This window comes from Necator americanus, chromosome I, assembly GCF_031761385.1.
Source record: "Necator americanus strain Aroian chromosome I, whole genome shotgun sequence".
NCBI classification, from domain to species: Eukaryota; Metazoa; Nematoda; class Chromadorea; order Rhabditida; family Ancylostomatidae; genus Necator; species Necator americanus.
In genome coordinates this window covers 18,326,848-18,351,833 of record NC_087371.1, presented here as the reverse complement: position 1 = coordinate 18,351,833, position 24,986 = coordinate 18,326,848, and the positions used below count along the sequence as shown (strand labels likewise).

Below are 24,986 nucleotides of genomic sequence, written 5' to 3'. Positions count from 1 at the left end.
TCAGATTCGTGGGGTGATGTTTTTAAGCCTGTGACGATGCCCTAAACATATTCCTAGTGACTTACTTCCTGGTTTCCAAAGGATGTGAGAAATGTTAATGAATTAAAATGCTTTTACAACTTGCGGTATGTTTTTGGTTTCCAATTTAAGCTTCGTTTTCAGCTCGTACAAATGAACCCAAACGTAGATAAAATGCAGATAGATGTATTTTGGTTTTTCCCTCATGTAATTTATGCACTGGGAGAGCTTCTCCAAGCGATCGAAGTGTCTGTTTCGCTTTTCGTCGGACATATGGTGCAACAATCATCCATATATCGGCACTACAAAGGAAGTCTATATTCCATTAGAGTGTTTTTCCACTTTATGCATGAAAGCAATGGCTAGTGCAGGCGCAAGCCTGTGTTTCAGGGCCAAACTACTAATCTGGTTACAGCTTAGAGCAACAGAATGTGGAACTTATCAAACGTTCGCCGTGCCGAGCCCTCGCCCTTTGGTGACACAATCTCCCTCAAGGCGCACCTATTTATTATTCACATTTATTTATTTACCTACTTATCCACTTATCCATTAACTGAAAGTGCCTCCACAAATTTTCTCTGACTTTCGACACTATATTGACTTTTTCCCTACGGAGGAAAGGATCCAAGGAAATTTCAGGATAATTTTTTTCATGTTAAAGAAGAGAAGGAAAAATGTTTATACGAAAGACATGATAATCACGTGTACTTTGTAATACTTATAGTGTGGTTGTTTTCTTTTCGCTGTGTCACGCAAAACTGTCCTCATAGAATGTTGGAAATAGAATTGACGAAATGCTTGAAATTTAATTGTTTTCTAGAATTCTAAGCTGAGAATTGTTCTCCACATATCTTGAGTGACTTTTTAGTTCTCTACGGGCTTCTAAAATGGTTTCGTTTCGAAAATGCACTGCAAGCACAACAATTCATCATCTTAAAGCAGCTTAAACTCTCGACCATGTGAAAGAATGTAGTTCTCTGGGAAGGGCCTGGAAATGATTGATTGCCCACTACGATCTGGGACTTCGGCGATTTCAAAGAAAAACAGCCATTAATCAGAATGTCTCGACACTTTTTGAAGGATCTTTTGTGAGTACATCAGTTTTTAGGAAACGAAAGTGTATTCTGGAAGAATTCAAAAGAGATAACAAATCTCTTCTCACAGGGACTTAATTAGAAGAAACTCCCAGAATTTAAAAACTGAAGAGTTTTGTTTGGAGATCCGAGGAATCGGCTCAAAAGAGTATTCATATTCTATTTTTCTAATTTATATATTAAAGTCATACTCCGTGAATTTGTTATGTAAAAATTCACAGGAAAAGTCTCTCAACTGCCTTTCAGTTTACCACGTGAATACGTAATTTGTCCTCAATTCGTCCGCACTGTGCTTTTTGAATGTAGAGGAAATTTTGAACCCGAACTCTAGCTCACGTGATCATAGAATGTGCAAACTACTTTAGAATAGATAGTCAAAGAGGTTCAGGGGCGTTCGAAAAAATGGCAAAATCCGTTATTTTGCCGCAAAAAAATATGTTTGAGTAGTAGTGTGTCTGAGCAATACCTGATTCAAAATAAGGGATTAAGGACAAAGTTTCTGGCATTAATCATTCCGCTTGGGATACACTCACACGTTCACTTCAATTCCGAATCGTTTGGGGTTTACGAACGCCTCTGACCGCTACACTACACCTGCACCCTAATTCAAACTTGAATAAATCGGAACACTTGTTTTTAGCATTAATTTTTGAAAGTCGCCAGCACTTTCGTTTGGAAAGCATGGACGGAATAGTATTTCCAAAATCTATATTTTTGATTTTGGATGTAGGAATAGGGTATGGGTGATTTCAAACATTGCACTGATCGAATGAGTTGTCATCAATGTATGTTAGATGAATAAACAATCGCATCGTTCTTACTTAAAAAGCCAGTAGAAATACACAGAATCCGAATAATTCAAATAATTTATTGATTATGCGCCATTATTTCCTTTTGAAGGCTGCATAACCAATCCTGGAAATATGCATTTTTACCGCTAAACTTTCTTGAATCCTTCCTATGCAGCGTTAGTGCGGGAATTCTCAAAAGAAGAACTAAGAAGTAAAAAGTAAACAATCTCAGAAGTTAAAATCGTTAGCATTGCTCAACTAAACAAATACTATAGATGAAGCATTATAGGTCCCAACTGAAAAAGAGCATCTTCTGAAGGTGCAGAAAATTTCTCCAAAGCTGTAAATTTTAATAGAGTTGTTCCAGTTTGCAAAGTTACTCTAGTCCTCTTCCTGAATGACAAATATGAGGCACATGCTAAAAGTAGGGAACTTATTTTAATTTGGACAATAACAGAGAAAGAGTGAGAAGTGACCAGCAGAGACAATTGCTCTTACCTTTTCGAGTAAATGTGAGTTTCTCCTCTTATTTGAAAATCGCTCAAAACAGTTTATTGGTGTGAGTCTCTTATTAAGGCACAGTTCACCAGTCAAAAGAGTGAACGACATTATTGTCTGTGGTAGTGGTGTGGGCTTGGCACTAATACCACCCATTCTGCGCATATTATGCAAATCGCAGCAATTTACTCCACTTGTTCTCAAGCATTTCAAACTCCAGCAGTACGAAAACAGCGGCTCGGAATTTTGCGTGAGGGACGAGATCCAGGGTTAGCTTCAACAAATTCTGAAATGGAAGTGAACAGATCAATTAAGTGAGTCGATTCCCTTTGAAGAATTCTCTCAAATTATAAAAGTAAAACGGAAGTTACACGATACTGTAGAGTCAAAGCAATCTTAGTTGTGGTGGGACTGCGGGGGGACCCTTACTAGTAACCGTCGAAGTCCGGTCTGAACGAAGGTCGCGCGGAACTTCAACCGCACTCGTTCTGACCCGTTAGCAAACACAAAAGCTTCCTCGTAATTGTGAGGACCACAGGTTCAGATTCTATTCCAGTTTAATTCCCCTGAAATCCATTTTGGAGAACTCTTCAATCTTTTTTTTTCTTGTACTCCGTCCCTTGTGTTCTGTCGCAACTCAAATACGGTTAGCGAGCAAAGGAGTTTCAGTTCTGTCCTAATCCGATGGAATGAATGAGTTGCGAAGCAAACTAATATTTACTCCTACAAAAATGGCATCTGTACATCGACAATTTGATCAACATATACTATCCATCCCTTTCGGTTTTGGCCGAAGCAAATCAGCTTGTTGCAAATCGGACAAACGTTGGGCCTCTGCCCTCGAATGCGCAGCTTCCATATATTTAACCTCCTCAAGAAGTTGCACAATCTTTTTCTGAAACTAAGATTTGAGAACATATCACAGCAGTTCTTATCATGAAAAAATCACCGCTAATCGTATTTGATCAAGCTTGTATTCTAGCTGTTTTCGAGATGTCACGTGAATAGTTCGGCCTTCTAGAACAACACCTCGTCAGTGAGAGGATTTACTCCTAACAGTTCCAAATGGAACCCATGAAAGTGAACATATTCGTAGAAGCTGCATTCCAAGCAGGCTCCACGGATAGATCATTTGTATTAAAAGGTAGGCATGATGAAATGGTGTTTTGGTTGGAAAGAGATCAGAAGGTCTTTCCAGAAAAAAAAATATTTCGGTTAAATGGAAGTCTGCAGACTGCGGACTTCACACCAGTACAGTTCTAATCAAACCGCCCACCAATGACTGAAAAATCAGGCCCAATCTCAAGCGGATGAACATGTGGAGCGACGTACACCCTGAAAATCAGTGAACAGTGAAGGTGGTGGTATTGCGCCTTTCCTGAGAATACCCAACCAACTTCAAGACCCTCCTACAGAATTCTAGAATTTATATAACTCACGGCTTTTTCCATGGTTGATAACGACCTTTCACATTGATACTGGTTTGTTGTACTGCCGCGCTAAGGTTTCGCAGCTGCAGAAGAGATCGAGAAGGTCGCATATCCAAAAAAAAAAAACACAACAGAATTAGCTTGTACTGCACAGCACAACTTCCACCACAAAAATGATCCCTTTTTTTCAGTCTGGAGCCAAAACTTTTTTTTTCCAAAATCTTCCGTTTTAAAGGATAAAAGCATGAAGTAAAGTCAGCCTCTAAGTGAAGTTACACTGTAGCGCGTCAGGATCATCAATTTCGAAAGCATTGTGAAGAATACTGTCGTAAGTATAGTAAGGTTTCTACAACCCATCAAAAAGAACGTTGCGGTGACCTTAAAATATTTATACACATTTAAAACGCAAAAAAAAATACAAGAAAATGGTTTCCAATTTGAGAGCGTCTCATAAAAATAAATTAACGAAAGGAGGACAAATAAATAAACAAACAACATTCAATGTACAACAGTATGTTAAGTCTGGATTACATCATTACATCCAAAGTTTTACCCGATAAACAAAATGTAAAACAAATTATTCGTTAAAGAGGTAATGGGATGGAGAAAAAACCTTTTTCGTAAAGAATAAAAACAATCAACACTGATGTTTCATTTATGCCCACATCTTGATAACAGTATCCCATCCGGCCGTGAGTATCTTGCTCTTCTCGTGTGGATGCCATCGAGCAGAAATGCAAGTGCTGTCGTGTGCCTTCCACCTTGCTACAATTTTGTGCGTTCTCCAGTCCCAAATGAAGAGTTTTCCGTCAGCATCTCCGCTAATCAAGAAACTAAATAAGAATTTATATTCAGAGTTGCCATAACTACTAAATTCGTAGAATCTTTTCACCTCATGTCAGGACTAAAGTCGGTCACACAAGCATATCCCGCAGAATTGTGGCCTCTGAACGCTTTCTTCTTTGCAAACCGCAATTTTTCGTCGATTAGTTGGAACAACACAATACGGTTATCCATTGACTGGCCAACAACCCACTTCTCTGAAATATGATAATACTGTCTTTCAACCAAAAAAACATCTAGGTAACACCGAAGAATAACCAAAATGACCACCTTGCAAAGGTAAAAAAAAAACCTGCTGGTTGTCCTGCAACACCTACCATTCGGGCTTTTGTTCATCGTTGGAATAGAATGAAGTCCCACATTTTGGATAAGTTTTGTATCGACAGGAATTTCCCACTCCCATATTCGTATAGATTTGTCGTCCGATGTGGATGCAAATCTCCTATTTTTGTCAAAAAATGTTATGGAATTGACAGCTCCCAAATGGCGATCGTATTCCTTAAAACGGATAAGGTGTGGAAAGAAATAAGAAGGTAAGGAAATAACAAATTTTCAAAAAAAAAACTAGTTCGGTTCACTTCTTTTACCATATAACGGCTAAGCTCGAACCTGCACAATTTCTCCAGTTCGTGAATCCCATTGCACAATTTTCTTATTCTGCATTCCAGCGAGGAACATGTGATTTTTGTCGTCATCCGGGTGAAACTTCACACAAAACGGAATATGGCCAGTATGGAACCGCTGTTTAACCTAAACAGATCTCAGAAAATTGTTTGGAAATAGAAAAGCACTGGAAATAACATGAACTTGAATTTCCTACTAAATGTTGTGGTCAATATCCACAGTTCTCATACCACTTAGTTTCAATCAATTGACATGGATAATCAGAGAAGAGTAAGAGTTCCAAAAAATCGTTGCTGTTGGAAGAACTAGTCACCTACAGTGAGTTTCCTCTACGACTTGCAAAAATAACTTCAAAATCCATCGCACACACATTTTTACAGTGCATTTCTTATGTCAACTTATGCTAGGTTCTTGGTGAAAATCTTCAAAAAGTGATACGCACAAAGTTGTAGAACCTTAAAACTGCCGGCTACTCTGCCAACATATAATATAGAAAGTATTATTTGGATTTTGCAATTAAAATGTATAGGAGAGTGAGAAACAACCAACTCCACACAACCCTTTTTAAAGGCACTCACTTGCAGCACAGAACAAAAAGAACACGATATGCACTATAGGTATTGTTCAATTCACAGCGCATTTCGATCTTTTCCTTCTTGTAACCAAACTTACAGTGCATTTCAAAATTAGAACGAAAGGAAGACTAAATACTAGGAGGGCGCCTTTAGATGTCTTTTTGCAAAATTTGCTGCCTTTAAATAAGGGAACAAATAAAGTCTAAGCAGACCTGGCCTGTTTCAGTGTCCCATAGTTTAACATATCTATCGAAGCTTGCAGATAGAAATTCTGTTCCTTCGTTGTTGAAAGTGACTTCACGAACAGGTAACCTGTGGCCAGCATACGTCCGCACAACCTGATGCTTTCCGTAGACTTCCCAGAGTTTGATCTACAAATAGCAATCATGGGCAAACATTGAACAATGTGAATAAAGATAACTGACGTACTTTTGTGTCCATAGAGCATGAAAGGAAAAGATGTGCGCTTTTAGGGAACCATTGTACGCAGTTGACTCCTTTGGTGTGTCCTTTGTAAACATGGATTTGCTTTTTCGGAATAAAGCACCTAGAGCAAGAATTATAGTTGACTGTGAAGAAGCAAGCAAGATAGGAATCACAGGAGCATACACCTCTGGATGAAAACGACAATATAATAATTCCACAAACATACTTCTCCGGTACTGCATCTGCTCGAAGATTCACGCCAGTGAAAGCGGGAGGCACTAAGAACGAACGTCCCTGATAATCTTGAGCTTCTTTTACTGAAAAATTTTGATCCACATACATCAAAACACATCAAACATAGAAAACATTGATATACAGTGAAGAACTGAAGTTTCCTCAGCGTTATCGTTCTCTTGTTGTTGCTGTTTTCTTTTGAATCGCCGACTGTTGGCTTGCCGCTGAAAATGGGCAAATTTATCACGTTGCGGGAACTCGAATGATTTCAAATGTTACCTTTCGAACGATTTCGTCCATTTCTTTCTGCAGTTCTGGGTCTGGTTTTGCTATGGTCTGTTCATCGCAATATTTCGCCCATGGGCCTTAAAATAGCTCTGACCAGCACTAAAAAAATCGACAAGAATAGTCATACCAACCAGTATATCCTTCGACGTCTGACGAATCAAAATTTGCCTGTCGTTTCCGCTTTTCCCCACCAGTCTTCTTCGAATCAAATAACGACTCTCCTTGACTTTTGATGGCAACCTCTTTGTTCCCAATAAATTCGTTACCTACGAAACACTTTGATAAGCAGATATAGTTTCCAAAAACAGAATTCCATACAAGTAAGCAAAATGCTCTTTGAAAAACTCACTTTGATCAGCTGTAGGGTTGCGTGCATACCCGAGTGTGTCAAAACTTCGAAGTTCTCGTGTGAAGTGGAACTCGTTGATATGGGCAGGTTCAACAAAACTAAAGTAAGCGATATAAAAGATGAGAAAGCTATCCCATCCGCTCAGTGTTTCAATGATTTCCTTATCTTACCCTGTCAGAGTATTTTTCTGGGCTTTCTGATTTTCTGATTTGAACGGATTACTAGGACCAGCCTAAACTAGGACAATCTGAGTTAAATACCAATCGGAAGGCAAAAGCGTTGTTAGAAGATAAAAAGTTAAGAAAAAGACGAACCTCTGGTTGAAAAAGCTGTTCATAAGTTGGATTGGTCTTAAGCTCTTTTGTCTTCGGATCGACAATGGCAATTTGTTTCAGAATACTCTTGGTATTTACTTCAGGAGCCACCTGAACAAGGAAACGTCAATAGTAATTCGACAGTATTAAACGCAAACCAACAATACTGAAGGTTCTAGTTTAAGTTGATGGGAACCAATTACGATAAATATGACTTTCATTTGAACAAAAAAAAAAGACTGGTCAGATGAATAATAAGTGCGGCTCACAGCTAATGATGCAGGAAGGGCCAGCGACATGCAATTTTCCGACGAAACAGGTACAGTAGCATCATCATCTGACACTTCTTCATCACTATGGGCGTATCCTTTCAATAAATCCATCTGAACGAGAAAAAAAATAACAAAGGAAACATTCCAGAGGCCCAACGTTTGTCCGATTTGCAACAAGCTGATTTGCTTCTCTGAAGGTCATGAACTCGTACATGAAAATCCTCAATAAAATAAAAAAAAATAATAATAGTGAAGCAAAAGTCCGCTAGTTGAACGAAAAAAGTGTAAAACTACTATTTTCAGAGCGAAATAAGGGTATGGCTTATGTTACTCCCGAACACTGCAACGTCAACATCTGTTACGGAGTCACAGTATGGAAAGGAAAAGGAGCAGAAAATGGGGTGAACTAGGGAACTCCAAGTTTCTAGAGAGCTCTAGAAGCTTCAAAGAAAGGGCTTGGCACCCCAATTTCTTTGTTATGAGTATTCCCATTTTATGAACGACATAACTGGGCAAAATTAGAAATAACGAGTATCAATTATATTCTAGAAAAGAAAGTTAAATAAATGGCATAAATGAACCATCAAATATATCGACGAGGGTTTATAAAGTGACGGTGGTTTACCACTGAAACTGCGCTCTATAATTCTATAATTGCTCTAAAAAACCGAAGATTTTGAGAAACCCTCACAATCTGTTATTCATCAGCCCAGATCCTCGAAGATCCTCTTTGGAACGAAAGACGAAGAACATGTAGTTGGATTATAACGACATGAAGCTTAGGGCAATTGCATAATCAGCTGCGCTCGAGACGGACCAGCGGAACGTAGCGGTCAGAATCCAGGAGCACCCCACCCTTTCTAACACCACTCTCTGCTGCAGTTTGTGATGTCAACAACCGCTAGCTCCCTGGAGCCGTTTCGATCGCAGAGGCTTACGTAACAGCACCGAGTCTCGTGCCGATTTGATCCAACTATACACCACTACAAGTTATGCAAAAGAGATCTTTGCTCTAGCAAAACTAGAATAGTCTTTAAGAGCTTTCAATGACAATCCTGCGAGACCGCAGATTTCCCACATCCTTGATAATTTCTCCCTTGATAACTTTGACACAAACAAGTTATCAATGTCGTTCCAAAAATCCTTAGTACTTCAAGTGATATATAATGAAACAACATGTGTACACAACTCCATGAATTTTTAGAAAATTTTATTCGTCGTTAATAACAATAATGTCAACAACGGCGATCACCAGAAGTAGCGCAAAAGTCTACTCTTTGAGATCGCGCAGGCGACGGATGGTAGATCGTACTGTGGCGGCAGTGATAGTTCCGTACACGTACCTGAACAAGGTGCAACTTAGTTAAAAAAAGAACTAGATAACCACAAACAACAACGAATTCTTTTTCTGTTTTTGGAAGCATTAGAGTATCATCCCTACTATAAACTAGTTACCATGAAGCAGCTTACACTTTCTATTGAACAGAACAGGAAAGTGGCGGTAGCACGCAAGTGCAGCGGCTGCAGTTGTCAACAATTAACAGAAATGAAAAACATAATCTAGTATGGAGTATAGGGGAAGCTTAAAACAAGCCACACGCCGACCCAACCATGATTTCATTTCAGCAACCACGTCAACATCTATGCGTACAACACCTTGATTTCACTCTTTCGACACCATTATATACGCATACATTTCTCGTATTCTCCAAAGGTTAGCTAAGTAAGTTTGTATCGGTAAATCGAACAGAGAATATCAAGCTACTAAAATCACCAGAAACGTCTGCTTGATCACTCTCCACTTTCCTTTCAGAGTAGTCTTCCTTCGAAAGCAGCTATTGGCATCAATCCAACTGTTTTACACAACAAATTCCTTTCAAACACCCATTATTCCCTGGTTACCACAACAGATAAGAACATCCGCTATTCTATTCCTATCCAAAACATGCGATAACACAAGCAGTAACATTTGTAACAGTGATTCTATTGAAAAATGTTTAATAAATATTTATTATTATTTATTTATTAAAAGTATTTGTTACGGAGCTGGTTACCGTGTCCGTTATGAAATTTAGCCGTCTACAGGAAATTTGAAATTACTGAGCTGAGTCAGCTGAATGTGGAGTTTGCTCTCTCAGCCTGTGGATAAGGAAATCTCACTGAGTAGCGACCATCTAATTCAGCAGCTGTATCAGTTTTTTTTTTCGACAAAAGAACTCTCATATAGATGTTTTGAAACGACGAAGAAATCTAAATAGAACTTATGTACGCCACCAACCCAAATCTACTTCAATAATGCTCCACGCTAATATGCCGCAGTTTCCACTGCTTGTGAATCCGTAGTAAAATGAAACCCATCGTAATACTCACACAAATCTGAGCAAAAGTGTCCTCATTCGTGTCTCAGAAAAATCCTAAATTGATGTGCATCTATGCAACATTACACGAAAAGGAAAGCTTTAGATACGGAGCTACACCTCAGATTGTTATGGCAGATTCGAAAATGATGTAGATTATTTAGATTTCTTGCTTCTCTCATGACTTCATTTAAGAATAGAGTAGAATCACTATACTCAAGTAACAACTGCCGGCTTTCTAAAAACAGTATAAATAAGACAATACAGTAGCGAATATATTCCAACTCTGTTTCCATCTAGAAATCATTGTAGAAATTTGACGCTACTTTTTTGAACTCTTCAACTGTAACGTGTTTCTTTGCATTCATAGCAGCGTAGCAACCGTACTGAAGGGGAAAAGATGAAAAGTTTGCGCAAGATAAAATCAATAATTTCAAGATGAATATCAGCCACTCTTCCTAACATTTGGAACAGAAGGAATCACGGCATCCGAATAATCGACTACTAATTTTCCACTAAAGTGATGGTTTACGAAGTTTGGCAAGATAGATGACGACAGATGTTAAGATGTAACAAATAGAGAAGGTCTACTCCTAGTTTTACCAGAAAAGAGACTTCTTCTCAGCGAGTCCGTCAAAAAAGGGGTAAGTGAATCTCTAAACCTACACGACACGTAGATCGAAAGAAATAGTTTGAAAAAGAGAGAAAGCCCGAAACACAATAAACAAAAAGTCTCTGAAAGGTGGATAAAATAAGAGAAAAAAGTGAAGATGGTGCGATTCCTCCGGTGAGACGCACTTCCTCACTTGATCAGAGAAGTGAGGAAGCTATTGTCAAGAAGTAAATAAACTTGATTATCTCTTGATTTCTTTTATTCTACAGAGATAGATAGAAGATACAGGAGCTAAGACTTTGTTTTCTGCAAATTCTTTTAATCTTTTTGGATATCACAAAGTTAAGAACGTCTCAGAAAAAAGAAAAACTACTATACACTTGAAACCACCTTTGCTGAATTAAAAGCAAGGAATGGAAATGAGCAAGCAAAACACTTACGCTCCCCCGGCAACAGTCTTGTTGCACTTCGAGCAGCTCCAGATACCAACAGCCTTTCGCTTCATAGCCTCCTTTCCACAGAAAACGCATGTGTAGCGAGAGTGCTGGGTCACTTCCATTTTCTTGACCATCTTACGTAGTGACGCACCATAACGGGTGCCGTACTTTCCGACGATTCCGACCTTCTTGGTGCGCTTGGCCATGATAACCCTGAATAAAGCGGACATAGAATAGCATCAGAAGAAATCATTATACAAAAGTGAAACTCTGAGTGGACATAGATCTCAAAGTTATGAAGACTGCTACGGTTAGAGAGAAGTAGAATTCTAACCAGTGCTCGACAGATTCAGCAAAACAGTTAACTGAAACAGCGGGATACAGGCTGAACACACTAAGAATTCGATTATTATTAATTGCGCCTCTATTGGTAAAATTTCCAAAACACATGGAATTGAATATGGACCAGTAACGACTGCACTACTGGCAAACAAAGATCAAATCCCGCATACAAGCAGAAAAATCAGCATTTATAGAGAAATGCAGGGATGCGCGAGCTTACTTGCACCCAGCACGTTTTCGAAAATGTAGGCTCGGGAGCCAAAAGAAGTGGCGACAATGCATCGATAGCTGAGTATTTGCTCCCGCAACACACCTACATTGACTGCGTATTTGAGGGCGGAGACGAACTCTGTGTGGACCGCCCCCTTCCACGTCGCTTGGTGTACAACCATCTCACAATAGATTTTATTATTTCGAAAAAGTTTTCTCTTTCTTTTTAAATGTTGTTTCATATGTTCCCTTGATATATGTCACGTGACCTGTCTTCTGTGGTCAACATTCCCACTCTGAACTGTTTTTGGTCAGCCTCATTCAATGGTTTCTAGGTATTTGAACTGAAACATGGGTAACAGCGAAAGTGTGCCCATTCCTGGAGGTGGTACTGAAGGATATCATGTGTTGCGGGTTAGTGTACTGTTCATGAGTTAGCAGATGCTTTGGTACTTCGAATGTACTGTACACTTCCAAAAAGAGTAAAAAAAAAAAAGAAATGAATACGTAGCTCTTCCAATGAGCACTCGTTTCTCACTTGTTTATCCAACTATAACTTCTCAGGTTTTATTCTTTCAACCGACTTTTCTTTGAAAATTTCTCAGTGCACAGAAAGAGAAAATGTGATTTTAAATAAAAATTGCAACATAGCTTTTGAAGCGTGTACCGATGAATAGGCATCCAGCAAGAGAAAGGCGACTGTTTCCGTCTTCTAGAAGTACTTCCAAGAGCTTTCTATCTCAAGAATTCTCTTCATAGAAATTCCAGGTGCAAGACAATTCTCCTGGTCAAGCTGCAGGTTTGGAGCCTTTCTTCGACTTTATAGTTTCTATTGGGAATATCCGATTGGTGAGAAAGAAGAGGAATTGAGAAACTGCACATGTTCTAATGGAGGCATTTTCTCCTTTATCCTATTTTTCTTCAGGATAAGGATAATGACACGATGAAGGAGATTCTTAAGCAACACGTTGAGAAACCGATAGAATTGACGGTGTACAATAGGTAAGGCTAGAGTTTTCTACAATGATTTTTTTGGTTTCCTACTGCATCTGTCTCACAGTAAAACTCAAACTGTTCGTCAAACAACCGTTGTGCCCTCCGAACTATGGGGAGGACAAGGTTTGCTGGGAGTTTCAATTCGTTTCTGCTCCTTCGATGGTGCTAGTCAGCATGTCTGGCACGTGGTTTCTGTGCAGGTAACTACCTATTTCGTATACACTCCTTTTTGCGATAGATTTTTAGCATGCCGGGAAGGATTCATAGCGGCATCTTGTGATGTAGGAGTTACCAAAGCTTGTTTCTGAAATTCGTCGTAAATTTCGTGTGTCATATTCCATAACTAATTGCTCGGACAACTTTTCAAATACTGGAAATGTGTACCACTTTGAGACCTAGAAACTTTCACCAACGTTGTAATTAGATCACACGTTGGTCAGAGTTCCACTTTGAAATTCCTGCTTTAGCCCAATTCTCCTGCATCTATCGCAGGATTGCAATCGAACTCTGATTATATTCTCGGCGCTGAAAGCGTGCTAAACCAAGCAGATGACCTTATAGCTCTTGTTCAGGTAAGTGTATGATTTCTGCTCCTATTTATTTTCTGCACAGAATTCATAATTTTCTGGACAAAAAGATAGCTAATTTTTCATTTTTTCAAACTTCCTGAAATTATTGTATTTGATTCCAGGCAAATGAAGGGAAACCTTTGAAACTGTATGTTTACAATGTTGAGACTGATGTTGTAAGGGAGGTATGAAGATTTTTATCCTTATGGGCTTAAGAAAACATGGAAATCACCCTTATCCTCTTTTAGTTCACATGACCATTGTGGATGAAAGTATTTCAGGTCAGCTTGACCCCAAATTCAGCATGGGGAGGTGAAGGTTGTTTGGGATGTGATATCGGTTATGGCTATCTTCACCGAATACCGATATCAGTGGATCGCTCAAAGTCCGCTGTTCCTCCTCCAGTATGTGTCTATTTTCCCTATCTGATGCATTCTTTATTTCTTTTTGCTTTGACGCTGATTACCTTTGTTTATTTATTGTATATCACAAATTTTTCCAAGTTTGACGTTTATGCAAACACATCTATGTACGTAGCTTAGATAGATATCCTTGTTGTTCAGATTATTGCCACTCAACCTGCTAAATTGCCACAACCAGGCAACACTGGAATTCCGCAAGTTGACCAGGTATTCGTGATTTCCTTCAATTTAGTTCCTATTTCCTGAGTTGTAGGTGCGTCCCTAAAGGTTCATTCGATGAAGTAGCTGATATTTATGGGTAAGCAAAACCGATTAATTTTATACTTTAGGTGAGCAAACCACCTGCGCCATCTTCTTTCCCTGATCCTAGCCAATTTGCTGCTCCTGTCAACATTTCGCAATCGAACAGCTTCATGCCTCCGTCTACATTTCCACCTGCTCCACCGTCTACTTTTACACCACAGTCCACGTCGACTCCAATGATTCAGCCTCAGACTTCCAACGGTTGCGCTGATGGTCATTCTCACTCCCATGATGGGCACAGCCACAATCTTTCACATAGCCCATCTCCACCTCCTGCGCTTGGCTCTCAGACTTCGCAGCAAAATGTAGGACAATATGTTATTGTTTAAAGGCTTTGGTTTTGATGCAATACCAGATTTTGTATTAGAGGATACCAGTAAAGTATTATGTTTTGTTGTAGTATCAACATCCTCCTCTGCCGCCACAATCAGTTCCTGACAATTACTATGCTCATCAGCAACAGCAGCAACAATACCAGGTTGGGAAATGTTTCATTTTGTATGAATTTGTTGAGCTAGAGATTCTTTGCAGTTCAATGAGAAAGATTATCTATATTTTCCGGTCTTATTTAGACGTATCAACCACCACAAAGCACTACACAGTTTTCTACAGCGACATCTACTATTGGAATCTCATCGTCAATGCCTTACACGTCCGCTGCATATTCAATGCCGATGACGAGGTCTTCTTCCTTTTTTTTCTGAAAGAATTCTCTTTCTGAGCTTTTTTCTGCAGATCCAGCAAACTTCCGTGTAGTTACTGTCCATTATTGTATTAGCAGCAATATTAGAAATGACTTGTATTGCCGGTTGCTTTCCGGAACTTGGTTACAAGCAATGGGTGTGCTTATTTTTTTGCATTGTTTTTTGAAAATATTGCTTTCAAAATGTAGATCTATATTATGGTCTAATATAGATTAGCCGTAGTGAACTAATTTGCAAAATAATCAGTAGAAAAATACTAGCTCTGATTTTCAGTGTGGTTCCTTTTTTGAAAGTTTCTAGTTGCAGCTACTCTCCATCCGTTCTCACTTCCATGCCACCACCTCCGCAGCCCCTTCCACCCACTCTCCAACCTTCATCCAACCAGGCTTATTTTCCTCCACCTCAACCTCCTAATCTCACGCGTACGTTTGGTTATCCACTTTTCTTCTTATTTTGAATATAAATGATGGAAAGTTGTTTTCTCAATATTCATATGTTTAGCCTCGATTCCTTCTGCGATCCCTTCAGTCGTACCTTCGATGTTTGCAACAGGAAGTTCTACCGCCACAAACGCCGCATTTCCGCCACCTCCACCAATCAACTTTCCGATGCCTTCTTTGAGTTCAATTGGAATTACTCAACTGGCTCCCCCTCCTACAACATCGGCTGATTCTTATCAACAGCAATACCATCACGGTAGGATAAAATCATTTGGCGTCTTGAATAGATCGTGACTGCCGGTTTGGTTTCCAGTTATGCATATTCTGTTGAGTTCGTTTTCACTACTCTGTTTTGAAAAGGTGTCCATCTTGGTGCGGTTATACAAATCTCACAACTTACAAACTGTTTGAATGTTGATCCAGGTGCTTAGTATTCAAGCAATTGTTGCTTGATTGCCTCGATTAATTTGAAGTTAACGGCAACTATTTAGGACTCGCATAATATAACATAATAATTTCTTGTGTCTTCTCGAACCGCAGGAGAGACGGTTGCCGTTCTTTTTTTTTCTACTGTTCTCGTTTTCCAAGAGATGCTGGAAAGTTTATATTGGCAGCGCTCTTTTATAGGTTGATGCAGTGTCAAGCGAATAGGGGTTTTTTTTTTTCGGAAGGTTCTTGTCCTAACTACACGTTGACCCTGGTTGAAGTTGCACTCTGTTTCTTTTCATAACGCTGAACTTATGTATTTCCAGGCCCAAGCCCGGTAACTACGCCTGCGCAGTTCTATTCTGTTCCGCAACCGCAACAGTAAGACGTTGATTTGAGAGTTATCCCGTGGCCTCTAGAAGGCGGCAATTATTATTGTATGCATAGGCGGTTTTTATGTGCAGTAATTAATTTCTGTGATTGTGAATATTTTTTTAGGAAAGAAAAATTATGCATCACAACATTTAGTATTTGGGTGTTATCAAGAATTCATGTTCCTTTTCGTTAAGGCTCAGATATCTGTTGAAATACTGTGAGATTCAGCTATTTATTGAGTTTTCGTCGTTGCTTTGGTGGGATTAATAAAGTTTTGAGAATTTTCTAGATAATTTGGTCTGTTGTGTTACGCCGCACAGGTTATTCAGGTAAAAGTTTCTGGCTATCTTTGATATTGATAATTTTTTTCTTATCCCAATTTAGACAAGCACGCTCAACGTTTATAACAGATATGACTTCAATTGAAATCGAAGCAGCTGAGTAAGTGGGATATTTATTTTACAATCCCATTGAGGGTGAGAGTAACACCCTCATCATATAGAATGAAAGAGGACGTGATGGGAGTTAAAGAAAAGTGATCGACCAGACCACGACTAGTTTCGCTGTCTAGTTTGAGATGGCCACAAGATAATTACCAAGCTCTATGGTTAAGGGAGATGATAGTTTTGTAGGAGTAGTTCCTCCACAGACCGCATGCTCTATCTTTCTGACGCGGGAATGAAGGATTGCTTCAGATGAGAAGTTCTCACCTTATGCTACCAAGGCTTAGGTTATCAGGGTGAACGACTTATAGTCGGGTCAAAACTACATGAATCACGACTGTGGTTGCGGTGCATTTGCGTACGCGTTCGGGATGGCACGATGGAGGCAGCAGTTGGGACCGAGGTGGGACCGTCGCAAACTGCAGCCATGTGTGGTGCCAGCAAGGGTTTCACCACACTCCTAGCCTCTACGCTTCACCGAAGCGCCTCTAGAGAGGTTGCGTACGCAATTGCGTACGCGCTTCATGTCGGTTTGACCCTACTATATATAGGCTTGTCTTCTACTTAAAAGATGATTTACGGCGAATATCTTTACAAAAGTTAATGAACTCAAGAATTGGGAACCTTCATCATGTCATTGTCAAGGCTTGAAAAAAATTGTCTGTTTAAAATGCATCATCATTACTTCATTGGGATTTTTTTTTCTGCAGATTTTATCCTCTACCTTATTTGTGTACTTTTCAGTGTTGTTCGGTTAATTGAGCAATATTTGAAAGAAAACAATCTTATGAGGACACTTGCTGTTCTTCAGGCACGTTTTGCTATCTGAAACATTTTTTTTCTTGAAAGGAAGAGCTTTTTTTCCGATTTATTACTAGTATTTTTTGTTCTTGTGTTTTCTCTCTTGTTTAGTTTATATCTAAACTTAAATGAATGTTGTTTTAGGAGGAGACAAATATCACCCTTAATACAGTTGATAGCATTGATTCGTTTTCACATGAAATCACAAATGGACATTGGGACACCGTGCTCAAAATTATACAACCGCTTAAATTACCGGCGAAGAAACTTATCGATTTGTACGAGTTGGTGAGTGTTTGATGATTAAATGATGATGAGTTGAATGATTGAACACTGGAACTGAAATTAACCACAAGGAATTAATGGTCTTTTTCATGTTCTTCCAGACCTCCAGATTGTTTCACTTTTTCTTTGAGGTTGTCTTATTCACAATTTGGCCACTTCATCACTTGCACTCGTTCTTCTGCTTCCTCTTTCAGTTTTTTTTTGTTTGATGACACTGCTTTTTCACTTTTAGAAACTTACGTTAAAGGCGTATTACGAAACTGACGGTGTTGGGGTCTCCGTGACCAAATATGGAGTTCGGGATGTATAATAAATTACGAATATGAGCGTGTCTCCGCTCAATTCCCCATGATCGTTATGAAACGCGGGTTGGGACCCGCCTTAGTTCCTACGATTTGCGTTAGAATGCGCCACCTTTGTACACGTTCCGGTTCCTTCAGCAGCCTCCATGGATTTACCTTAATATGCCGCTGAGGAGACCTCATCGGTTTTCGTCGATAGTGCAAGCAGCGCAGGCACTATCGACGGGATTGAGCGGTGCCATGCTAACACTCCTGATCCTCAACTATCCTCCAAACTTTATATTTTCCAACAGAGACCCAAACATAGTTAATTTCGTGATATGCTGCTTTTAAATATAGAAGATTGGAGTAGTCTTCATAATTCTAATCTGACTTTCAGAAAGGTCGTTTACTTTACAAAGACCTTTTTTGCGACTTCATTTGGGACAAATATTAGCTCTTCTGGGTGGTATGCTTAGTACTTTAGAGGCATCACCTCATGAATCGGGTTATGCGGGTTTCAGGTGGGTTATCCCTATACGGGGTCGTAGATTATGGGGAGGAGGGCGATTCCGTCCACTTTTTCCTAATTGCTGTAAAAAACGGCACGGAAGATGCGGCTTCGAGCGTTCCGGGCGCTATCTTCTACAACGAGTTCGATTGGAGCGCGCTAGCCCCGTGCACGCGCCGCATCTTCCGGGCCGTTTTTTACGGCAATTAGGAAGAAATGAACGGAATCACCCTCCTCCCCGTAATCTACGAACCCGTATGGGCATAACCTACCTGAAACCCTCACCACCCCAGATCCTGGTGAAGTATTCGGAGCTGGTGTGCCCTACCCTCTTTTTTTGAGGTTTCTTCTGGTTTTATATCTTGAACGGATTTCTTTTGATCAGAGGCTTTTGTTTGCGTTTTCTGCTGTGTTTGCTATTCTTACTTAGCTTTGTCTAGTAAGCTTTAAAACAAAAAAAAGCTATGGTAGGTATGGGAATTTTTACGAGGTACCTTTCAATATCAGAACACTTACTTCACTCTTTCAATGAATTCTCCTCAATGAATGAGACTTCTTTTATACTATTTGAATCTTTACTTGGTCAGAGGTGCCACACTGACTTTATCGTCTCTTTCGAGTAGTTATTTCTCAAAAGACTTGCTTATAGTTTACTTACTATTCCAGATGGTTATTGAATTGGTCGAACTGCGTGAGTTAGCAACCGCTCGTCTTATTGCCAGACAAACTGATCCCATGCATCTGCTCAAGCAGATGGATCCAGAAAGGTTGACTTTTTTATTGTTCTTTGTTGTATTTTTGAAGAGAAATTCGGATGTTTCGGTTGAAATAATATATAAAATAGTAAATCAGATAGCATAATAACATATTTCGCTCGAGCTTGCCTTTGTTTTATTGCCTTTATGTACATTTTGTTTTTTGTCGCTTTAACAGAAGAGTATTCGTTTTTTGAACGTTTTTAATCGTCGAGGTACTTATAACAAGAATTTTCATAAAATTAATTCTTCTTGAATCTGAATTAATTTCTTTTGATGGAGAGTTTCCTCCTGTTTCTGAGAATGAAAAAAAAACTAAAGGTATGCGAGACTGGACAACCTGATCAATCGGCCATACTTCGATCCTGGTGAAGTATTCGGAGATATTAGTAAAGAGAAACGCCGACAGGCAATCGCCAATGTACGTTTGATTATTTTTGCATGTCTTTGTCGCTTGCTTTGAGGATTTTTCCAATTTTTATATGAAATGTAATACTGTTTGAAAGAAATCTGTTTGATCCAACTCGATAGCGCTTAGTTAAAGGCATCACCCCAAGAATGTGAGGTGGTACGGATTTCAGGTGGAGTATTCGTATACGGCATAGTATGGAGAGGGGGCGATTCCGTCCATTTCTTCCTAATTGCCGTAAAAAAGCGGCCGGGAAGGCTGGCGCGCTCCAATTGAATGATCGCTTCAATCCTTCTCTCATTAATCTACGATCCCGTATACGAATACTCCACCTCAAATCCGTACAACCTCAGATTCGTGGAGTGATGCCTTTAAGTTGAACGTGCAAGTTTTTCCAAAACCGTTCTCCTTTGTCGTCATTGTACCCTTCATAGTACTTTTTGTTAGGATTTTTCCGCGTTTTGGCTATTTGGTAGCCGCGTGATACATGCGACTACCAAATAGCCAAAGCGATGCCATATACTACGAATATCTGCGCTTATTTTCTTCTGTCACCTTGTCAATTAAACTCCCTCTTAATTAGCATTTCCAGTCTCTAGCAAGCGAGGTAAATGTTGTCCCTCCATCACGCCTTTTGGCATTACTGCAACAGTCCTTAAAGTGGCAGCTTCATCAAGGTCTTCTTCCACCAGGTATAATTTCATGGTTTCTGTCGAAGGGATATGGATAATTTGAATTGTTGTTTGAACGAATTTTACAAACTATTTATCTTTCACAGGTACACAGATTGATCTTTTCCGTGGAAAGGCGGCGATGAGAGAACAAGAAGATGAGAGATATCCTACCCAGCTAGCACGACATATCAAATTTGGAGCAAGTACGTCCTTCATTTTGCAAGGCTCTGTTTTCTGCCATTTCAAAGGTTCTGTTGTTTTTGGAGATCGACATTGCTTCTTTTGATTTGCAGCTAGCTATCCTCTATCAACAGTGTTCTCACCCGACGGTCAGTTTCTAGTTTCGGGATCCAAGGACGGGTTCATCGAAGTATGGAATTTTATGAATGGGAAGCTACGTAAAGATCTCAAGTATCAGGTACTTCTGGAAAAACTCTTCATTTGCTGTGTGGCATTGCGCACTCAATATCAATAATATAGGCTCAAGATAACTTGATGATGATGGATGATGGAGTATCTGCGCTATCGTTCTCGAGAGACTCTGAAATGATTGTCTCCGGCAGTGTAGATGGACGTATAAAGGTTTGTTTTTCTTTGAATGCTTGCTTAAGGTTCTGTAGACGTTTTTTTGCGTGGTATTTTGCGCCGTATCTTCTTGTTTCCCGTTGTAGGTTTGGCGTATTCAAACTGGAGATTGCCTTCGGCGATTCGAGAAAGCTCATAATGCCGCTATTAATGCAGTGCGCTTCAGCAAAGATAACTCTCATGTTCTCTCTTGCGGCAACGATCATTTGATCAAGTAAGTGTTTATGATTTCATCAGTTTTAATAGCTAGGGCAAAAATGTTTATAATCACATAGGATGGTTGAAAAGTACTGAGAGTCCTTTCTCACTCCGATAAAGACCATCGTGAACGTTAGTGGACAAATTTTGTCCAGAAAATGCCTTTGGCTTCTGGAAACTTTCGTAGCCCTATACCTGGGAAACATACAGCTAGAATGTTTGTGTTTTACTTCACTTATGAAAAAGTTTTTTGGTCTTATAGGGTCCATGGACTCAAAAGTGGGAAGTGTTTGAAGGAATTACGGGGACATACCTCATATGTGACAGACGTACGTTATCTTGAGGAAACAAATCAAGCAGTAAGTACTTTCTAGAATTTTTTAATTCTTTTTTACCCTTTTCCCCTTCTTACAAAAATCAAGTTACTTCTTCTGTTTATTCATTTCGAGTTTTAAAAATACGAAACTGCGTCTCCGTATCACTGTGACCCCTTTTGCTCTCGTTTCCGTATTTTGCTCCTCTCAGTTTCCTTCTAGTCATCTTTCTGATCATCTGGTTATTTATTCCACAAAATTATTTGTATGATTTGAGAATTCCCTATCCGCAGTATTACATCTTCAAACGACAATTTTGCTCTTTTACCGTAATATTTCAACCAGACTGTTTAATTTATAAAATCACTGAAGTATTGCCGTGTACGTAAGTTTATACACCTACAAAGAATCGATGCTGGGAGGTCAGTTGAAGTGACATTCATTGTAATCCATGTAGTATTGAAGGCTATTCTGTTTAATGAGATTGTTTTGCATAGTACAAAACTTGAGAGTGACTTAGTCTTGAAAAGTGCAAATTTGTTTCATTATCCATTCAATTTGAAAGATTTGTTGGAAATGATCGAAATTTTTTTCATCAAATCAATAGGATCTTCATAGAGATCGACTTTTTTAAACGTCAACTAGGACCCGTAGTAGAATGGCTGGATTCGTTTTTTGTTTCTTTTTTGGAGGGCGTAAGGAAGGGCGGCAGCGCAGCCCTATACTAGTTTTATTAAGCCTGTTCCGTTGAAAATTCCCTTTCGTCTTGAAAGCCCCGTGCTCATTCTGCTTGCTGTGTGTATATAAGTAAAAACTAAGGACAGTGTAATTTTGGTCTCCTCCTTATTGCATTGCTTCGCAGAAGTTTTGTCTGTTTTTACTACCCGTGGTTTCATGAGCGTTATCCCCTGTTATTGTAAAATCTGTGTGCAAGTAGTATGGAATAAATTTTGATTTTAGGACTTCCTAATTTTACATTTATATTAGTCGTTGCAGAGGTTGAGTATCTATCTTCGGGTTCTGTGATTATTCATCCAGAAAAGAATGGATGATATTTCACCATTTTGAGCTTATCTTTGTAGATATCTTGCTCTGCGGATGGAACTCTCCGTGTTTGGAATCTCAAAACAGCAGAATGTGCTACTACGTTCCGCATCTCCGGAGATACTCCAGTTAACTCGGTCACGCCTATTCCGAAGACTGATCAAGTGATTGTTTGCAACCGTTCGAACACCCTATACATTGTTAATCCTCAAGGACAGGTACTACATCTTTGTTTCGGTAAATACAAAGCTATAAAGATATTTGCTTCATCTATTATGATTAAAGGTGGTTCGATCTATGACGTCAGGCAAACGAGGAAGTGAAGGAGAGTTTATCGCTTGTACAGTCTCGCCACGTGGTGAATGGGCGTACGCTGTTGCTGAGGACGGTGTGCTGTACTGTTTCCCATTGCTCACTGGTGTCCTAGAAAATACACTTCCAGTAAGTTGAAGGATATCTTTTTGGTTGATCATAGATATCATAGATAGAGTTTCGTGTAGTCACTAAAAAGTTGATATAGAACAATTATAACTTGTTTTTTTATCAGCTCATTTATGAGTCCGTCCAATACGTTTGACTTTGAGCTTGATTAAGTCTTCCTCCACTAAATTATGACATATTATCGAATCTCAACTGTGGCTTTTTTCGCTCATTTTTTTGTATGTTTGCCTGGATTTTTCTTTCATGATTGCAGCCTGTTAGAACAACTTTGCTGCTATTCCGTTTGATTTTGAATCTATTACCTCGTACTATCAGAAATATATGTGTCTTGCGCACATTTCCTTCAATAATTATGGAGAAAGCAATGTTCTTTATTTAGTGAATGAAAAGTTCTAGATGCATAATGGAAAACATAGGTTTCATTCAGCTGTAGGCGAGTAGTTCCTTTCTCATGTAGGTACCTTTTCATTCAGTTGTGGTTTGATGTTAAAATGGATATTTTCCGATTCATATATCTTCTTTCTCAAACTGTAAAGATTGTTATTCTCTATTTCAACTACATTTTAGGTAATAACACTTTCCATTGAACGAAGTGTTGAAACAATTTCTTTATTTGAGCAGATCTTGGAAACTCCTTCTTAGAAATTCCTCTAGTTCTGAAAGCGTCTCTTTGCAATTCATAACTACGAATTATTCGCACAAGTTTCATCACTTCTCGAGAATGAAAATCGCAGATTATATCAGTTTAGATGTTGTCAAAGGTGGTTATTTTAGGCATTTTTTTCTGTTTGAAAAGTCATGCTCAAATCACATGCAACACCCTTTTTTAGAGTGTTTTTTTTTTGCAATGGTAAAAGGTATTAAAAATGGTCCTGGGCTCATTAACAGACAATTATGGGGGTGAATTGTTTGCACTTTTATTTGCTCCTCTCTATCACTTCTGTAGCTTTGAGCTGGTGTAAAAAAACTTTTCGATTCTTTGCATCTGCGCTTTGAAAGGTAATCGATAGTTGAAAAATATCAAACAGTGGATGCATCTCTCAGGAAACAAATACTCAAGGTTGGAGATTCGAACATTTTCGAAATGCATCAAGAAATCCTACCCTTGATTATTTTATGAACGGGTTGCTACACAACGCTCCAGTTTGATGCATTTCCTTTAGCGATTCCGAGCATAGTAGCTGAGGTAATTGATGTGGAATTTTTAAATTGTTGAGATTTTTCCTATTTTGGTTTGAATTCCCTTGTTATATTACTTGACTTTCCACATTTTTTTTCTCGTTTTTCTGAGGTACTTAATTCACTATTTATTTTCATGTAATGTTCAGTATTTCAGGTGAGCGAAAAACAAGTGCTAGGGTTAGCACACCATCCTAATCAGAACTTAATAGCGACAATCTCGGAAGATGCGCTTTTGAAATTGTGGAAGGATTAACCGATCTCTTTATTTATCTCTTGCTATTTATACATTTTTCTTTCTTCTTTCTTTCAAGATTATTTGCTTTTCTTGCATCTGACTGGAAAGTAAAGTAGGATACCAATCATCATCCATGTCGTCTATTCTATTTGTACATCCACGCTATGTCAACTGTCGGGCGAAGTGCCCGTTCTTTTCAGATCAATGCGAAGTCCATTAATCATTCTGACGTGTAACGTACGCATTGTTAATATTAATTCGTTGTTCTGTTAATTTGTCTCCTTATATTGAATTGTTGTGTTTTGCACGCTCATTAAATGTCAATTCTTTGTTGTTCGCTTGCTTCACTTACACGAGTTCTCCTACTCTAAATGTCTTTTTTCGATTCACTCTACTTACATCATTTCCAAGGAATCCGACTTGTACTTGGACAGAAACTACACGCTAAAAAAAGTTTTTTAAGCGAAGATCGATCGGCGGTTGCTGAAGAAGTTTCTCGACGTTGTTCGAGTATCGTTCGACGTAGGTCGAGTTTAAAAGGTGCGTTGGAATTTTATGACTTTAGTTTCTGTTAGAACATACTGGGGTGCGATTGTTGTTATCGGGACTTCATATGGGTGACTTTTCTTGTAACAACATTTCGTGTATTTCCGTTGTGAATTTGAGAGTTCTTTGTAAGTTAGCCATTTATTCACCAGTGTCAAGACATTGACAAAAGATGTACATTGGCAGGTTCTAATGTCAGTACTTTTATTGTTTTAGATATTGCTTTATTTCATCATCATATACGTCTATTATTTATTTAGTGGCTGTCTGTGAAGTGCAGGACAGGTTTTTTCAAACCAAATCTTTCATGGCTAGATTTCTTTTAATCAGAA

General features: G+C 39.0%; 4 protein-coding genes across 7 annotated transcripts; 1 reads left to right on the top strand and 3 right to left on the bottom strand.

Annotated features, from left to right (window-relative positions):
• Positions 1-3,158: 3,158 nt before the first annotated feature.
• On the bottom strand, positions 3,159-3,941 carry RB195_006053 (uncharacterized protein; the record flags this gene model as incomplete). The annotated part of the gene is made up of 4 exons (XM_064178921.1): positions 3,159-3,296; positions 3,351-3,418; positions 3,678-3,736; positions 3,841-3,941. The coding sequence occupies 4 exons, from the start codon at positions 3,939-3,941 to the stop codon at positions 3,159-3,161; spliced, it is 366 nt and encodes a 121-aa protein (XP_064035921.1).
• Positions 3,942-4,486: 545 nt separating this feature from the next.
• On the bottom strand, positions 4,487-7,867 carry RB195_006052 (uncharacterized protein; the record flags this gene model as incomplete). The annotated part of the gene is made up of 14 exons (XM_013448076.2): positions 4,487-4,664; positions 4,724-4,871; positions 4,992-5,172; positions 5,284-5,424; positions 6,086-6,244; positions 6,303-6,420; positions 6,526-6,616; positions 6,676-6,757; positions 6,813-6,898; positions 6,953-7,087; positions 7,171-7,268; positions 7,341-7,402; positions 7,485-7,595; positions 7,754-7,867. 14 exons carry the CDS (start codon positions 7,865-7,867, stop codon positions 4,487-4,489), a joined length of 1,704 nt encoding a protein of 567 aa, XP_013303530.2.
• A 1,159-nt stretch (positions 7,868-9,026) lies between these two features.
• Positions 9,027-11,897, bottom strand: RB195_006051 (uncharacterized protein; the record flags this gene model as incomplete). 3 transcript variants are annotated; one of them, XM_064178917.1, is made up of 4 exons in its annotated part: positions 9,027-9,099; positions 11,167-11,376; positions 11,444-11,528; positions 11,819-11,897. In XM_064178917.1, the coding sequence occupies 4 exons, from the start codon at positions 11,895-11,897 to the stop codon at positions 9,027-9,029; spliced, it is 447 nt and encodes a 148-aa protein (XP_064035919.1). The 3 variants fall into 3 exon arrangements, with proteins under 3 accessions (XP_064035919.1, XP_064035920.1, XP_013303531.1); XM_064178918.1 differs by lacking the exon at positions 11,819-11,897 and having other exon boundaries at positions 11,498-11,613; XM_013448077.1 differs by lacking the exons at positions 11,444-11,528; positions 11,819-11,897 and having other exon boundaries at positions 11,167-11,369.
• Positions 11,898-12,066: 169 nt separating this feature from the next.
• On the top strand, positions 12,067-24,126 carry RB195_006050 (uncharacterized protein; the record flags this gene model as incomplete). Of its 2 annotated transcripts, XM_064178916.1 has the most annotated exons (31): positions 12,067-12,129; positions 12,484-12,564; positions 12,641-12,717; positions 12,776-12,911; positions 13,179-13,283; positions 13,403-13,465; positions 13,562-13,684; positions 13,844-13,909; positions 14,032-14,310; positions 14,406-14,483; positions 14,578-14,687; positions 15,016-15,131; positions 15,211-15,405; positions 15,902-15,912; positions 15,975-16,012; positions 16,074-16,102; positions 16,240-16,279; positions 16,335-16,391; positions 17,138-17,204; positions 17,339-17,482; positions 18,938-19,038; positions 19,348-19,447; positions 20,028-20,127; positions 20,214-20,312; positions 20,403-20,527; positions 20,590-20,691; positions 20,781-20,908; positions 21,155-21,251; positions 22,289-22,468; positions 22,536-22,691; positions 24,028-24,126. In XM_064178916.1, the coding sequence occupies 31 exons, from the start codon at positions 12,067-12,069 to the stop codon at positions 24,124-24,126; spliced, it is 3,165 nt and encodes a 1,054-aa protein (XP_064035918.1). The 2 variants fall into 2 exon arrangements, with proteins under 2 accessions (XP_064035918.1, XP_013303532.2); XM_013448078.2 differs by lacking the exons at positions 15,975-16,012; positions 16,074-16,102; positions 16,240-16,279 and having other exon boundaries at positions 15,902-15,956.
• Between the last annotated feature and the right edge of the window lie 860 nt (positions 24,127-24,986).